Below are 17713 nucleotides of genomic sequence, written 5' to 3' on the forward strand. Positions count from 1 at the left end.
AGGAAACAATATTTCGCAGGACCCTTGAGGACTTCAGATGAACACAAAAGAGTGAATGGATTCAGGGTCAAGGGGAGGTTTGAGACCTTAAGGTCATGGAAAAAGGAACAGCTTCAACTTGCAGGGTCCGTAGCAAGCAGGATCATTAGACGAAAGTAAACTTTCAGCCCAGGCAAAGATGAGAAAATGCTGAATGTGAAAGAGAGTCTTTGGGTTATTACCTGGGGTTCCTGTCACTTGGATTTCTAGTATTGGGCAGACTGAGTTCCAGCTCCGTGGTGGCTCCTCAGGAAGTCCCTCCTTCAGGTGGTATTTACAGGCATTGAGAAGCAACATAAGATAAACAAATGAAAGAGAATGTAAAGTGAGCATATCATAGGAGGAAATGTGAAGCTGCTTTGAAAAAGTAATGATAATTTTCAAAATTTTATAAGTGCTTGTACTAGATAATATTTAGGAGACAATGTGGTATAATGGAACTAGTGGGATATTTGGCCTCCAGACAGAGCTAAAAGTAATCCCAGCTCTGTTTTCATTATCTGAATGACCTTAGGCAAGTCTCTTGACTGTTGTGATAATCATATTGAGCTGGTAGGGTGGTTGTGAGGATTGAACAAGATTAAGTATAGGAAAGTCTTAGTGTAGGAGAGAATAGGAAATGTTCAGTAAGCAGAAGCCTGAATACTACTAATAAAGATTTATATGAGTACATAGGTTGCCTCAGTAAGAGCTATCATGAGGACAGGTGATAAGATAGAGGAAATCAGTGATCAGCCTGGTGGCCCCATAATGAGAGTTCTCGTCCTATACCAACCAAGGGAGAGAAGAAAGCACTGAGCTAGGCACTTCCTGGTAAAGGGAGCTGAGAGATGCTTTTCATTTGCACTAAGCAGAAGCCTAAGTAGGAAGTGTTCCTTTTTAAGGTTATCAACCAAGAGTGTAAGGCCCCAGCACTGAGGAAAGCCGAGACACCTGGCTCTTTATCCTAACTTGCAGGCCTCTAGCCTATCAACTTCAGTCGCCTCTTTTCTAGATCCCCACTAAGTCTTGTCTGGCTTTAACATACTATTATCTTTACAATACAGCTCATCTATGTCTATATGGAGATGGCCCTCATCTCCAAAAGATTAGGAAATGTGTTGCCTACGGTGTGCTAAGAATTAGTATAATTTAGTGGGAACAGGAAAGATGTTAGAGGCAAACTGTGCTTGGTTCAATCCCAGCTCCATTTCTTTCCAGCAGTGTAAACTAGGTAAACCACCTGTCTCCTTGGCCTCGGTTTCCTTACCTGTAGTGGGAATATAATAATATCAATTTCAAGGTCTAGTGCTAGGATTGTTGGGATGGGAGGTGCTCCATGAATGTTGTCTCCACTACCCTTCCTCTCTGCCACATTTTCTTTTATATCATGGTAGGAAACCCTGGGGAAGTTACTCCTTTTGCGTTATGGTTATGCATAGAGCTCTTGTCTCCTCCCCAGTTTCCAGGGACCCTGAGAAGGGACTTACCACAGAAATAATCCTCAGTAGTTTCACTCATCCAATGGAAGATTACAAAACTGTGCAGTGTAAGCAAGAAGTCAGTTATTGAGAGAACAGTGCAAGGGGAGTGTGCACTGCTGTCTTTAGAAAAGTTTTCACATGTTGTGTACCGTCTGAACCATTTTTACCATCTCTAGCCTCATGGATACACGTGCAATATAGTTCTCCTTCACCGTGATTGATCCATACTCTGCCTTTCCTGTGATTATATAGGTGAGGGAATGTTAGCTGAGAGAGCTCTAGATGAGATTAGGAATATGAAGCCAACTCATGGTTTTCAGAGATAATCACCTCAATGCATTGCCTGGTGTCAGCAAAGTTTTTCTGTTTGTAGATGGTAGGACAGAGGATGATGATAGCTTTTGCACATTGTCCTGTCAGATCTAATGTGAAAGGAGGAAAAGAAGCTAAAATCAGGTGAAGCCTATGTGCCCAGAGGGGAAATATTTTCCCCTTGTTCTTATGCTCCATGCTCCTCCCTAATTAAAAATGATGCTTTCCAAAAACTATAGGATAGTAAATCCACTTTACTCAACTGGATAAGATTAAATACTCTGTTAGTTCAGAGAGTGTGTGTTTGTGTGTGTGTGTGTACGTGTTTGTAACGTAATTCTTTCACTCTGAACTCAGCCTACCCCCCACTCTCTTTCCTGCCTTCCGGAAGGAGCAAGCTCCTGACTCTCCCTTGGCATCCTGCACAGGGCACGGAGCAATTGGAAACCTCCTCTACTCAATTTCAGAATCTGCTAAACTCTGGGAACAGGAGCCAAGAAACAGGTTCTCAGGTGCAATAACGTCCTATGAATCCAATCTGTCCTCTCTCTCTGGAAAGGGACCTGGCACTTAGGCTGCCATGAAAGGATCTCCTCACTGCCCTGTGAAAGGCAGATGTCATTTTGAAAACCTTCCCATCCTTAGGATTCATCCAAAAGCCATGGAATTCATCGAACACCAACCATTGATGGGCCAATATTAGATCATCTGGAGAAATGAGGAGTGAAAAACAGTCCTTACCTTTAAGGACAGTACAATTTTTTCCTTTTAGAATCTCTCCAGAATTCTCTTTTAATGAGGGGACGATATAAGAGGGCTTTCTGAGTAATAACAGCTAATATTTATTGAGTCTTCCTAAGCATTTTAAATATTTAATTTATATAAACTTAAAGTATTATCACCATCATTCTCATTTTAAAGTTTACAGCTAGTGGCTGGGATTCTAAACCATAGCCCCTAGCTGCAAAGCCCATAATCTTAATCACTGTGCAATACTTCTTTTGAGGTGATGGCTAAAAAAGTCAGAAAGAAAGATACATAATACAGATTTCTAGAGCCGGAACAGTGAGGTTAAAACCAAAAACCAAACCCACTGCCATCAAGTTGATTCTGACTCATAATGACTTTCTTTGGGGTTTCAAGGAGGTAAATCTTTACAGAAGTAGATTGCCCAGCTTCCTTCCACAGAATGCTGGTGAGTTTGAACCACCAACCTTCTGGTTAGCAGTCAGATGCCTTAGGCTGTACCCCACCAGAGCTCCTTGAACAGTGAGATTAGGTGCTGACTTAATGCCAATGATCCAATCTGGAAGAGAACAGGACTAGAAAGATTAAACAGCCTTGCTATCAGAAGCCCTCTGAACCTGTTTCCTGCTCCCCACATCAGGTTGCTGAATGGTGCTTTCTTTCCTATTGAGGAATATTTGTTAGGAAGAGATGAACTGTATTTTCATTTCCAAGTACTGAAGGATAACCTACAGAGAGAAAACAGAGGACTGCTGTGTTAATTTTATTTCTGCTTTTCCAAAGAACTGTTTAGAAGACTTGCATGTCCTTTTTTAACAGTGGGCTTTTTGCTCGAGAAAAGCAACCAGAGTCTTCTCCTATTAAAAGGAGACTTGTTCAAATACCCAGAAGCAACTGGGGGAACTATTTAAAAATACAGGCTCCTATCCCAACCCACACATGTTAGTATGGAGTGCATAAGGCACTGGAGAGCGTCCAACTTTCTGGTGTTTCAGAATGTAAGCGGAAGGACTGGGTTTTACACACAAGACTTTTGCTTTGGCTTCTAACTTTTCCTCTTTTCTGGAATCTTTGCATCTGACCGATTCTTAAAGTAGACTAATTTTGGAGAGCTGAAATAAGGCTATGGAAAATCAGCAATTTATTTTACTTTTTGAAATAATATTTAAAGATTTAATTCTGGCCAGGATCCTCAGGATTTTTCTCTTAGATTTTCCCTTGGTTTGTGTTTACCCTAGATCTCTCTCTATTGGCGTTGAGGTCATGGTAAGAGTTTTGTCTTCTATAACGAGTGAAAACATTTTCATTTCCCCTGCTTCCTTAGTCCCCAAACCAAACCCATAGCCATTGATTTCACTCTGACTCATAGAGACCCTACAGGAGTGAGTAGAACTGCCCCATAAGGTTCTCAAGGGTATAAATCTTTACAGAAGCAAACTGCCTCATCTTTCTCCCACGGAGCAGCAGGTGGGTTTGAACTGCCAATCTTTTGGTTAACAGCTGAGTGCCTTAACCACTGTACCACCAGAGTTCCTTCAGAAAGGGTTAGAGTGGATTAATTTGTTAGTGAGAAGGAAAGATATCTCTGCAAATTGTATTATGGACCAGTTGCAAAAATAAATTGCAGATAACTTGTGTTTGTATCCAGCCTCTCCCTTTTATTTTTAAAGAGAACTTTGTTTGTGAAGCCTTCTCTCTGGCTTTACTATGAAAGTACTATAAACACAAGCTTTATTTATTTTTTAAATTTTTATTGTGATTTGGGTGAAAGTTTACAGGGCAACTTCATTTGCTGTACAGCAGCTCACATACACTTTGTCTCATGACATTGCAATTCATCTCACTTAATGCGACAGCTTTCCTCCCACTTCCTTCACATGGTTACCTTTTCCCTGTGTCCTTCCCTCCCATGCACTCTTGCCCCCCGAGCTGTCTCCCTGTGCATACACAGCCCTTCTATTCTCCCATGATTGATCTCTCCAAGGAGTGTATCTACCTAATGTAAATGTTCAACTCATATGCCTATCTTTTGTTTGGCTGGAAGCCCCAAGAGTGGGTTCAGTTCTAGACCTCAAGAGCAGCTAGGGGCCATCGTTCCAAGAGTTCTCCCAGGCTCTATCAGACCAGCAAATGTAGTACCCCTCCCCACCTTTTTTTTTTTTTATGATTTTGAGTTTTGTTGCAAATTCTCCACTTTATCCAGGATCTCCTACATAGATCCCTTTTATGTGGTTGACAGTGGTAGTTGGGCACTATCTGGTTCTTCTGGTCTCATAATCATATAGGCTGAGGATCGCATGGTGTACCAGTCCCTTGCACTTATTGTTTCCATGCATCTGTGGTTTTCTTCATTCTTTGGTCTAGATGAGGAAAGACCCATCATTACATCTAGATAGCTGCTTGCAAGCTTTTAAGATCCAAGTTGCTACTCACCGAAGTAGGATGTGGAACAATGTTTTTTGTAGTATGTTATGCCAATTGAGCTTGATATCCCCTGCGACCATGATCCGGGGCCCACAGGTCCAACTACTCACTCCCTCTGGGTAGCTAGCTGTGGCCAAGAAGTAAACACAAGGTTAAATTACTCCTCACATCAATGCCTTTGGGAAAGTGCAATTATTAACCCCATTTTATAGAATGAAGCCCAGAGAGGTTATGCAACTCACCCAAGGTCACACAGATAGTGTGTTAGCTCAAGATTCAAATTAAGTTCTGATACTCCAGAGCCTCAACTACTGTACTTCAAAAATTGTTACTCCCAGTGAGAAATTGTAAGCTGAAGAAAGCTTCAAAGCACTTCCCAGTGTATTTCTCAACATGCAAGGAGACAGTTGGAGGGTGTAGTTTGAATGGAAGTGAAATGTGTTAGAACTTGAATTGTGCAAAAACAGGAACTTCTTCCCTATGGATCGGTGAAATCCAGATATTTAGAGATAGAAGGAACCTAAAGATCAGCCAACATAATTTCCCTTTGCATTTTTAACTGATGGGGATGCTGCAGACTTGGGAAAATTAAAAGGTTTAATCAGGTTCATGGTGATGGACACTGGAGGGACTGAGAGATTCCCCAGCTCTATGTCCAGTGTTCATTCCCTGGAAATACAAGAATGACAGCTGCTTTGGAAATCAGAGAAAGGAGAATCACTATGGGCTGAGGCTGGGATGCAAGAAGGAAGAGATAGTAGCTTGAGGAAGACAGCTAGCGGGAGGGGCAACCCGAGGCAAGTGTTGTTGAATAATTTTGGCTTTCTCATTTTCAAATACCCCTGCAGTCCTGGAAACCTGAAGGTGGGGTCACCCACTTTAAATTTATTTAAAAAATAAAACCCTTTGTATTTATTTCAAATGCTTCAAAATATCTTGCAGGCGATCTTCTTCCTGATTTGCCTGTGCGAGGGAGAAGCCCTTTAACCAGCTCAGGCAAAGTCCAGTGCAGTGCCTTGATTTCTTACCCTGCAGCTCCCCCTGAGGCCATCAGTTGAAATGCCACCAACCTTGGTTCAGCGTAGCATTTGAGTATGGCTCTAGCTTGCTGACAGCCCGCATCCTAAAGCAGAGACTCTCCCCTCTCTGAGGCACATGTCTGTTTTATGATGCCTTAAGTCCTCACACAGCTGGGAAAAGGCCAGATATATAAGTTAGAGAAAAAAAAAAAAAGAAGATAAAAAATACCATAGCTCCCCACCCCCCAAAATAATGTAAAGAAGAAAACTTTCTCCAGTAAGAAATTCCTGTGAATTAATGTTATGATTCAAAAATAGCTCTCATATGTGGTGACCAGTCCTTGTGCTAAGCTGGAGGTCAGGGAAGGGGGTGGGCCGAAGGAGATGTTATTTTTCCTTGTGAATACATGTTGAAGCTGAGAATGCTGGGAACCCTGCTGAATTGGACTAGAAGAAAGACAAGGGCCATTTGGAAGCCATGCCTGGCGACAGACCAGGTGGAACAGGAGAGACCAGAAACTGCCAACTCTGGCTCTGGTGGTGGCATTCTGGAGAAATTGGGGGGATGAAGTTTTGCTGCAGGATGTAGCTGGGAGGACAGGTGTGAGGACCCCACGAGGTGTTGACCTGTCCCTCTAGGAGGACCAACCTCTCCACCAGTATGTTTTTGCTTCAGGGTCAGGTGTCCTGGCCAGTGCCTGGACCCCAGCATAGATCCCAGAGCCTTGTGTGTTGGGGGTGGGCAGGTTTCAGACCAAAGTGGCACTGGGAATTCTCTAGACTCTGGGAAATGAAGCCTCTGTGCTCTTACGGTTGTAGAGGCAAAATGTACATTAAGCACCTTTCTCTCCTCTTTGTACTCAATCAGACAGCTTATTTTAACACTGGCAGCTGATGGGGGCGGGAACCCTCAAGTCAGAAAACTGGGGCTCCAGCAATTTCTGTATTCTCCCCTAGGGCACACGGGCCTGATGCGGTGCTGATGGCTGAAGGCAACCCACCAACGGAGCTGACGCAGTCGCAGATGCTGCACATTGCCCAGCAGATTGCAGCAGGCATGGTCTACCTGGCCTCCCAGCACTTCGTGCACCGAGACCTGGCCACGCGGAATTGCCTGGTTGGGGAGAACCTCCTTGTGAAAATCGGGGACTTTGGAATGTCCCGGGATGTGTACAGCACCGACTACTACAGGGTGAGTGACTGCTGGTCCACAGAGGAGGAGGCCTCAGGACCTCTTTATTGCAACAGTGAAGACCTCTTTCCTACCATCCTGGCCTCTTGTGGGGCTCTCCAGAGCTGTGGGTGGTGTCTTCTAGAGCATTCTGAGAGGAGAACTCATGGGCTTGAGGGAATTCCTGGTGGGCACGAGGTTAACTGATTTTGAGGCTTTGGTTTCAATCCATGAAATGATGCTAGGGGCTTTTGTCTGAGGTTTGAATGAAGGTGAACTTGTGTATATAAAGAATTGTACACTAGATATTGGAAGTTCCCTCACAGAACCTTCTTGGTTGAAAGTGGTTAAGATGTTGGTTTTCTTGGTCAGATAGAAAAGTTTCCACCCTGCCTGCTTCTGAGTAGTTCCCACCCAGTTGCCTGGGGGTTCTATTAGAATCACTAACATGTGATAATATAGGCAGTAATTAAAACCCACTGGTTACCTGGAATGGCTTTCTGGGATGTTTGATTTGCTAGCCGAGATCTTGGACCTTGGATGTGAGAGAAAAGGGATATTTTTGGAAGCTTGAAGTCATAATGTGGTGATGTTTCACAACCTCAAAGGCCTCAATTAGATTTTCTTGTTAGTTTTGTTTGCTTTTCTTGTTTGCTATGTTTGGTTTTCAAGGAGAGGGGAAGAAACTAAGAAGAAAAAGGAATAAATGTGCTGCATGTATATTGAGAATCTTTAAAGTCAATTTGAATATACTGAGGAGGATATGACATATAACTTGATTTATTCTCATGTTTGTGTTTGATGTATTTAGAGACATGAAAGCCATGGGACTGGGTTGGTGAGGAAAAAAAAAAAAAAAAGCCATTCCTCACTGTTTCCTTTTCCCATTATTATTTATTTCTGAGGAGGGAGCCTTTTTGGTTTGTTTCCTTTATCCTCTGGCACCTCACTTATCTCCAATACTTCTGAATGTTAGCTGAGGTAACTTTGCTACAATTAGTCTAAGGAACTATATCCACTGTCTTGCTGCATATTCTATTTTAGATTGTTTTGTGTTGATTCTTCATTCCTCACTTTGATAAACATTTTCCACACTGTGTTTGACAAAAAGGAATAGAGAACAAATTGGAAAAGATTCTCTTTTGTGTATTTGCAGAAATTATAGGCACAGTGTTCAAAATCTTGAGTAGAGCACTGACTAGTGTGTTCTAGATAACTAAAGCATGAGGAGTAGGATAGAGCTTTTCTTCCAGTGGATGCCTCTCCTCTGTTGGCTCCTGCTTCCCTGGTAGGATCTGATGCAGGTGCAACTGTCTCCCTGTCTCAGGAGACAACGCTTTGTAGATCTTGATGAAGGACTACAGAACCATGTGCCCCAAACAGCAGCTTTCTTATTAGCAGTAAGTTAATAAAAGTTTCAAAGTACCTGCCACACAATAAATGGCCAATAAATGTTTTCAATTTTATTATTATCCATATAAAGTGGTGTTTCATCTCTAAAGTCAAGGGTGAACTAGAGTGGAACTCAACACTCTTCCTAACATGAATCTCTAGAAAAATAATTTAGGTGGAAAAGTCTGGAAAGTTCAAAAATGAAAAAGACAAATGGCCAAATTAAAAAATGTTCAGTGGGTTTGCATAGGCATTTCTCCAAAGAAGATATATGAATTGCCAATAGACCCATGAAAAGATGTTCATCATTAGCCATCAGGAAAGTGCAAATGAAAACCACAATTAGATATCACTTCACTCTCACTAGCCTGGGTTTTCTAGAGGAGCAAAACTTCATGGAAGTGGCTCAAACAATTGTGAAGAAATGGCTCATGCAATTGTGGGGGCTAACAAGTCTCAAATTCATAGGCCAGGCAGCAGGCTGAAGCCCTCTGCTGGCTCATATGGTTGCAGGGACTGACAAGCCCAAAATCTGCAGTCAGGCATCAGGCTGAAGACTTTTGCAAGCTTATGTCCCAAGAACCAAAGGTCGAGTGATAAGAAGAGTGCAGGGTCGAGAAATGGAATGAGCCTTGCTGAAACATCCATTTATATAGTGAAGGCAGGCCACATCCCTAAGGATACTCCCCATTCAAATGATTGGCTGATCAAATCTGGTCACATCATGGAGGTGATTACATTACATTATATTATGGAAAAGTAATTACTCCAATGCCTGCCAAACTATTGAGAATCATAGCTTAGCCAAACTGACACATGACATTAACCATCACAGATGGTTGTGATAAAAATGCAGTAATAAGTGTTGAAAAGGATGTGGAGAATTAGGACGTTGCTGGTGAGAGTGTAAAATGGAAAACAATTTGGTATTTCCTCAAAGTATTAAACATCAAGTTGGCATATAACCCTGGAGTTCCACTACTAGGTATATGTTGTTCTTGTTAGATGCTATCAAGTCAGTTCCAACTCATGGTGACTCTGTGCACAGAACAAAACACTGCTTGATCCTGCCATTCTCACAGTTGTTATTGCTATGTTTGAGCCAATTGTTGAAGCCAATATGTCAATCCATCTTGTTGAGGGTCTTCCTTTTTTTTTTTTGCTGACTCTCTACTTTACCTGTTTACTCGAGAGAATTGAAAACATGTTCACACAAAAAATGTATACACAGTTGTTCAAGGCAGTACTGTTCATAATAGATGAAAATGTAGAAACAGCCCAAATGTCAATTAATTGATGACTGGATAAACAAAACATGACTTATCCATGTCATGGAATATTATTTCACAATAAAAAGGAATTAATTACTGATTGATGCTACACCATGGGTGAACTTTGAAAATATTATTCTGAGTGAAAGAAACCAGGTACAAAATACTGCATCATATGTGATTCCATTTATATCAAATGTCCAGAATAAGCAAATCCATATACACAGAAAGTAGATTAATTATTGCCAGGGGCTGGAGGAAAGGAAGCAACGGGGAAGTGACTGTTAATGGTTATGGAATTTCCTTTGAGGGTAATAAGAAAGTTCTAGAATTCTATAGTGGTGATATTTGCACAATATTGTGAACATACTAAAAATTACTGATTGTACACTTTTAAAAGATAATTATTGTGGTATGTGAAGTATATGCTATAAACTGAAAACCTGGGAAGAAAAATACTAGCAAAATAGTGACCACTGCTACATATGTAAGAAGTTAATCTTCATCATTTAAAAATTATGAATACCCTGGCATCTGCCATTTATCATATTTTATTATCATTTGTTAAAAAGAAAACCCTTCTCCTAGGTGATAAGATCCTGAAGTACTTCCTTCTGAATTATTTTCTGAGGAAATCATGGTTCTCAGTTCTTTTATTTGTTAAATGTTCTTGGAACTCTCCCAGTACTAAATGTGCTTCAGATTCCACATTTAATTCCTCCCCTCCTTGGACACTACTCAGTTGTAGTTACAGGGTTTGTATGTTTGTTGGTATGTAGTTTTTCCCACTCAGGTTGAGGAAGAAGAACCAGCCTTATATTGACTTCCATTATAGATGAGAAAGGGCAGAAGAGTGTAAGGAAGTGGAAGATGGCTATAAGGTCTGACAATTTGATAGCAGTGTAGGAAAACAAACAATTATTAATTCTATTTTGCCTTCTCTAAAATTTTGCAATGATGGTTCATCTATTGGTTTGATGAATGAGAGTACTTATCATCATAGAACTCATTCTTGGAATATTTTTGCTTATTGAAATAGCATATCAATGTGGTCCATTCTATTGACTTCTCCCAATGGATAAGCAAAAGTTATTGCTTTGTTTATGCACATGAACTCCAGCACATGTTGTGGTTGCTATTTGTCAGAACGCTTTTGTTTTCACAATTGTTATCTACTTGCTGGATCACTGATAAGCTTAGAGTTAAATCCCTCCCCATAATCTGCTCTAACAAAGCAGCTGCGGTAATGTGTTCTCCCAACAGCATTCTAAGTAAGTTTTCCTTCATTTTCCTGTTCCTATTCTCTCTAATATCCTGCATCACCAAAGTTAAAAATCTTTTTCTGCCACAGTAAATGGGGGATAGAGAAAAATTTTTGTATTAGCCAAGGCTATATTATACAGAAGGACGATTATTGGGCATGGAGTCAACTAGATTGAGGATTAGCATGTTCTTTATCTTTAAGCAAGAACCAATCCCACTAGAGCCTGAGCCTTCTGCTCATGGTGGCTGTGAGCAGCCTTGTGGGGTGGTCACAGCTCTGCACAACCCGTGGCAGGAGGGGCTGGTGGCAGCTGTTCTTCCACCATGATGGAGCTGGCAGCACCAAGAAACGGCTGCCTCAAGGCTTTCGCCCTGTTGCAGCTGAGTTAATTATACCTTCCCAGGGAAGGGAGAAATCGGAATACTACATTTGCATTGAAACCAGCCTTATATGGCATGTCAAAATTACTCTTGCATTTATGTTCTCTGAATTGTTTTAATTAGCAATTCTGCAATACCAGTCTTTTATTTTGTTTTTGTTTTTCATTCTTTCTCTCCACTGACAAAACCTGGCATTTATGAAATATCCGAACCATATTTTTGTCACATTCTGCCTGTCGGAGACCTAGGATTTCACTCTACTTGGTCATCACAGTGCTACAGTGGATCCATCAAATTTTTTTTAATGTGTGCTTTAGTAATTTTCACTGTTTCAGTTTAACATGTGCATAAAACAGATGTGATCTGTCAGTGAATGGAGAGGCCCAAACATCTGAAATCCTGACTTTTAAGTCCTGTTCTTCCTCAGGATTTAGTTTTACGTTGGGGTAGTAAGAAATTTTATCCTTTAGTTCATCTTCCACTTAAGAATGGCCAAAAAAAAAAAAAAAAAGGGAGGGGGGGAGTAACATAGGGAAATTGATTTACAGTGAAATCTAAAGCAAAGAAGTAGAATTTACTTAATCAAGGTCATGAACAGAATCCTAAAGTATAAAAATCATATTAGCAACAAGTCTAAGAAATCATCTTTAAGTACTCAATACCAGTTTATTAATTGAAGAGAAAAAAGATGTGTGTGGTAAGATCCACTCATATGATAAGTAGCAAAATGAATTGATTTGAACATTTCCTTTATCTTGGAATAAGAGGGTTTATGAACTAGGAAGTAAACTCCTGAGCCACAAAACAGAGAAGGCTAAGATAATTTAAGAACTGGGCAAGCAGATAAAAACAAAAATCAAGTTAATTTAAAGACTTTTTAACAAATACGTTCACATAATGTATTTATAAATAGATGATAGATAGATAGATAGATAGATAGATAGATAGATAGATAGAAAGACAGATCGATTGATCTTGACATATTCCACAAATGTTGTTAGTATTTTATTATTTAATGGGCCAATGCTGTTACTTCTATGAAAAACAGCATCTATGCCTTGAATGCTTCCTAATTTTTAAGAGGCAGTTCCAGTTCATCTCCTCTCTGACTTCCTACAAGAAGAACAATTGCTCACATGTTTATGTTCCTGCAACACTTTATACAACTCCATATTATTACATGGAGCCCATTGAATCATGGAAATGTGTTCATATACTTGTCTCTTTCACTAATATGTGAACAAGTACAGGACAGTTATTTTCTTTGTATTGGTAGGACCTAGTAGTGCATTGCATATACTATGTGGTCAACAAATGTTTGTTTGAACAGGACAAATATCAAGAAAAGCCTTTATGAGTTTGTCTTTTTAACTTTGTAGATAAATACAGAAAATACTCAGGTTTGCAGATGAGCCTGGCTCTGAGGCTAGGAGCATTGGCTTCAGGAAGTCAAGCTAGGGATATGGTGACGTCCTTGCTCAGTCTCTCATCTCATTGCTAAAACTTATTTGTGTTGATTACTATTAGTTTCCCCTGCTCTACTGTGCTTGCTGTTGTTGTTGTTGTTGTTATTGGGTGTGGCCAAGTTGACTCTGACTCATAGCAACCCCATGTAATAGAGTAGAACCACCCTAGGGGGTTGTCTTGGCTATAATCTTTACAGAAGCCAATAGCCAGGACTTTGTCCCACAGAGCTACTGGGTGGGTTCAAACTACCAGCCTTTTAGTTAGCAGCCAAATGCTTACCCATTGCACCATGAGGGCTCCTGCAATCCTTGAAAGTAGGCACATGATATATTTTAAGAGACAACTCAAACTTCTTGAAAGAGGGATATCTTTTATGACATTAATGCTCTTTTCTATGTATCATTTCCTTATTTTCCTTATAAATATATAATTCTAACACAATAACTCTTAACTTTCATATAAAGTATTGATAACCCTTTCTGTTTGAGCTCTTTTGATTAAAGAGGTCCCAGAAGCAGAAGTTGTTTATTTTATGAAATCATCTTCAATTTCTTCCTCTTCTAACACAGAGCACAGTTTAGAGGAACCTGTCTACAGGCAAGAAATCAGAACATTGAGTTCAGATAAATTCTATAGTAAACTAGATTTACATAAATTGTTTCAGGATAGATTCAAAATTTGTTTTGAAGCCTTCCTAAGAACCTTTTACTTATGCTTTGGAATTGCGATGAGTGTTCATTCGTTCAGTGCACATTTATGAAGCAACTACTGTGTGCTAGATGTTCTACTAAATACTAAAGGAATCAAGATAAGAAGACACATGGCTTGAAGGAGTTCTTGGACATTTCAATACAATGTGTTACTTGCTGCCATAGAGATGTGTATTGGGAACCCAAAAGATGACACTGGCCAACCTACTTTGGGAAGTCAGAGGAAGGTTCACAGAGACAGGACGTTTGAGCTAGTATTTTAAGGGGTGGATCCCAAATTGTTCTATTGGAGCGATGGCAGTGAGCCAAGTGGGGAGGGAGGCATTCTTGGTGTAGAAAGTGGCATAGGAAGAGAGATGGCAACGTAACTATCACAGTGTGTGGCTCAGGAATGGAGACTCCTTTACCACATGTCTGAAGCTAACAAAGTGGGCTATTTAGACAATTATCTGATTTCACAGGGACCTATTGCTGTGTTAAAAGATTTTGGACTTGATCCTTTTGGCAGTGGGGAACCACTGAGCGTTTTTACACAGGAAAATGACATATCAGATTACGTTCTGTCAATTTACAGAAATAAATCCACCCTGCAGATGCTAACATCTCCTCCCTGTACATCTTTGATCAGCCTAAAGCAGTATTTCTCAAACTGCATGCATGAGCTCTCAGTGGGTGTTCTTTAGTAAAAGGGATCTCTGATTCCTAAGGTAAACAATAATTGTACTTACTGCAGAATTCCTCACAGCCTTTTATCTATTAATAAGCCTTGTGACCTTTTAAAAACTGAAGAACACCTTTAGATCATTAGTGGCCTTGCTCACTTCAAATGAAGGAATTGAGTTTCTAAACACAGACATTATGTGACTGTAAGATTGTGATGAACAGTGTTTTGATCTATGCTACTGACAGAGCCCTGGTGGCACAATGGTTAAGCACTTGGAGGCTACATGAAAGGTTGGTGGTTCAAATACACCTGGTGGCTCCATGAGAGAAAAACCTAGCAATCTGCTTCTGTAAAGATTGTTGTTGTGTATTACCAAGTCAATTCTGATCCACAGCAACCCCATGTGACTGCCTCATAGAGTTTTTTTTTTTTACTGTAATGTTTATGGAAGTAGATCACCAGGTCTTTCTCCTGCAGAGTTGATGAGTGGATTCAAACTGCCAACCTTTCAGTTAGCAGCCAAGGTCCTTAGCCATTGTACCATCAGGACTCCTTTTTGTAAAGATGACTGCAGGGAAAACCCTCTGGGGCAGTTCTACTCTGTCTTGTGGGTCGGAGTGGGAGTGGACTTGACAGCACCCAACAACAATGTGCTACTGACTCACTCTAGTTTTAAAGAACCAATAAATAATAACTTCCTCACTTTTTATCTCAATAAAATACCTTTTATGAACTTTGAAAAGATTCCTAAATTTGTGAATCTTTCTCTAATTTCCTCAAGGCAGGTAGGCCCCTTTTCTGACGTAGTGCTCTGTATCTCTCCAAGATGCACTTGGCACCTACTATTATGATAATCTGTTTATCATCTGAGCTGTGAGCATCTTGTGCCAGAGACTGTCTTTTCCACATTTTTACCTCCATGGCTGACATCAAGACTTGTATATATAAGGGTATACATTCTGCTGAATGAACCAACAATGAAGATTATGTCCATATATATCTTTATGATGCTCTAAGTTCTAGATTTTCAGCCTCTGACTCATTCTTTTCTCTGCCTCCTCCTTCTCCTCTTTTAAGAGTATTTTCTGCTTGTAAAATATTTTGGCGCAAGAACTAAGATTTTCTTCATTACATATGTCACTAAAATAAGACAACTATTCATTAGAAATAGCAAAGTAGGTTGCCATCTCTGTTAAAAAAAAAAGTATTACTGAGGACTAATGGGCATATGATAAACTATTCATATTTAAAGTGTACAGCTGGATACATGTTGACATATATGCATCTGTGAAAAACTTACAATCAAGAATGTGAACAAATTCATCACCTCCAAAAGTTTCTTCATAACCTCCTACCCCATTTAATCTTTCATCATTAAGTATCATCCATCATTAAGTAAGTTGGCTTTTAGGTGTTTTGTACATGTTGAGGAAGTTTCCTTCTATTTCTAGTTCATAGAGAATTTTGATTAGGAATGGATGTTGGATTTTGTCCATTTTTAGTTTATTCTTTGGCATATACTGAAATGACCACATGATTTTTCTTTTTTAGTTTATCAATATGTTGAATTACATTAATTGATTTTTGAATATCAAGCCAACTTTGTATTCCTGGTAAATAACTCACTTTGTTGTAATGTATTAGCCTTCTTATATATTAGTTGTGTTCTATTTGCAAAAATTTTGTTTAGAATCTTTGCATCTGTGTCCATGAGGGATACTGGTTTGTAGAATTCCTTTTTTTTTTTTTTAATGTCTGGTTTTGGTATAAATATAATGCTGACCATAAAGTCATTTGGGAAGAATGCTCTCCTTTTCATCAGTGAAGTCATTTTTGCTTAGAGTTTTGAGTTCTCTTTATAGAAGAGTTTTAACTACATTTTCAATTTCTTTAATAGATATGTTGTTGTTGTTATTGTTTTGTGCCATCTAGTTGGACCCAACTCATAGCGACCCCTCCTTGGGTTTCACTACAGAAGTAGATTGCCCCATCTTCCTTCCGAGCAGTGGCTGGTGGATTTGAACCACCAGGCTTCTGGTTAGCAGTCAAGTGCCTTAGGCACTACACTACCAAAGCTCATGTATTTCTTCTTGAGAGAAGCATAGAACTTTATGTATCTCAAGTAAATTCACCATTTCATTTAGGTTATAAACTTATTCACATTAAGTTGATCATAATATACCTTATTATCCTTTTAATATCTGTAGAATCTGTAGTGATGTCACCTCTCTCATCCCTGATATTAGATATTTATTTCTTCTTTCCTTTTTTCCTGGTAAATCTGGCTAAAATTTTACCAATTTTATTCACCTTCTCAAAGAATCAGATTTTGATTTCACTGATTTTTTTTATGTTGGTGTTGTTTTCCATCTCATTGATTTCTGCTCTGATTATTTTTGTTTTATGCTTATTTTGGATTTTATATCTTCTTCTTTTTCTAATTTCTTTAAGTGGAACCTGAAGATGTTCATTTAAGACCATTCTTCTAATATAGTTGTTCAGTGCTATGAATTCCACCCCAAGAACTGATTTAGCAGCATTCCACAAAATTTTATATGCTGTATTTTAATTTTCATTCCGTTCTAAATATGTTTTGCTTTTATTTTGGTTTCTCTTTTGACCTGAGGGATAGTTAGAAGTGTGTTTTTTAGTTTACAAATATTTGAGGATTTTCTAGAGATCTTTCTCTAACTGGTTTCTAACTTAACTTCTACTGCAGTCAAAAACATACTATATATTATGTGAATCCTTTTAAATTCACTGAGATTTACTTTATGTTCTAGAACATGGTCTATCTTGGTAAATTTAAATATAAATTTGATAAATTAGAATAAATGTGTATTTTGCTCTTTTGGAGAGAGTGTTCTATAAATATCAATTAGGTCAATCAAGTTGTCTGACAGTGATGTTCAAGTCTTCTATATTATGGAATATCTATTTATCAATTATTGAGAAAGGGGTATTAAAATCCCTGACTATAACTAGACTTATCTATTTTTTTGGTAGGTCTATTAGTTTTATCTGTGTACTTTAAGCTCTGTTAGTAGGTGCATGTGTCTTTATTATTTTTATGTTCTCTTGATGAACTTTATCATAATGAAATGAATTTCTATTCTGTCTAATATTAAGATAGCTGCACCAGGAAGGTAGAGTTTTTTACACCTTACTTGTAAACTATTTTTCTTTATAATTAAAGTTCATTTCTTTTAGGCTGCATATAGTTAGTCTTGCTTTTTTAAGAAAATCTAGTTTGAAAAACTCTGCCTTTTAATTGAAGTAATCATGTTGGTGTTAAGTGCCGTCGAGTTGTTTCCGACTCATAGCGACCCCATGCACAGCAGAACGAAACACTGCCCGATCCCGCGCCAGTCCCACAATCCCTGCTATACT

At 39.2% G+C, this 17713-nt stretch overlaps 1 protein-coding gene across 1 annotated transcript in view; it reads left to right on the top strand.

Annotated features, from left to right (window-relative positions):
- Positions 1-17713, top strand: part of NTRK2 (neurotrophic receptor tyrosine kinase 2) — a 499612-nt gene that overhangs the window by 388219 nt on the left and 93680 nt on the right. Inside the window, exon 16 of the mRNA XM_007938966.2 lies at positions 6962-7196. Within this exon, the coding sequence (XP_007937157.1) occupies positions 6962-7196 (235 nt within the window). The remainder of the gene's footprint in view (positions 1-6961; positions 7197-17713) is intronic.

This window comes from Orycteropus afer, unplaced genomic scaffold, assembly GCF_000298275.1.
Source record: "Orycteropus afer afer isolate SDZICR_OR568_19922 unplaced genomic scaffold, OryAfe1.0 scaffold00005, whole genome shotgun sequence".
NCBI lineage: Eukaryota > Metazoa > Chordata > Mammalia > Tubulidentata > Orycteropodidae > Orycteropus > Orycteropus afer.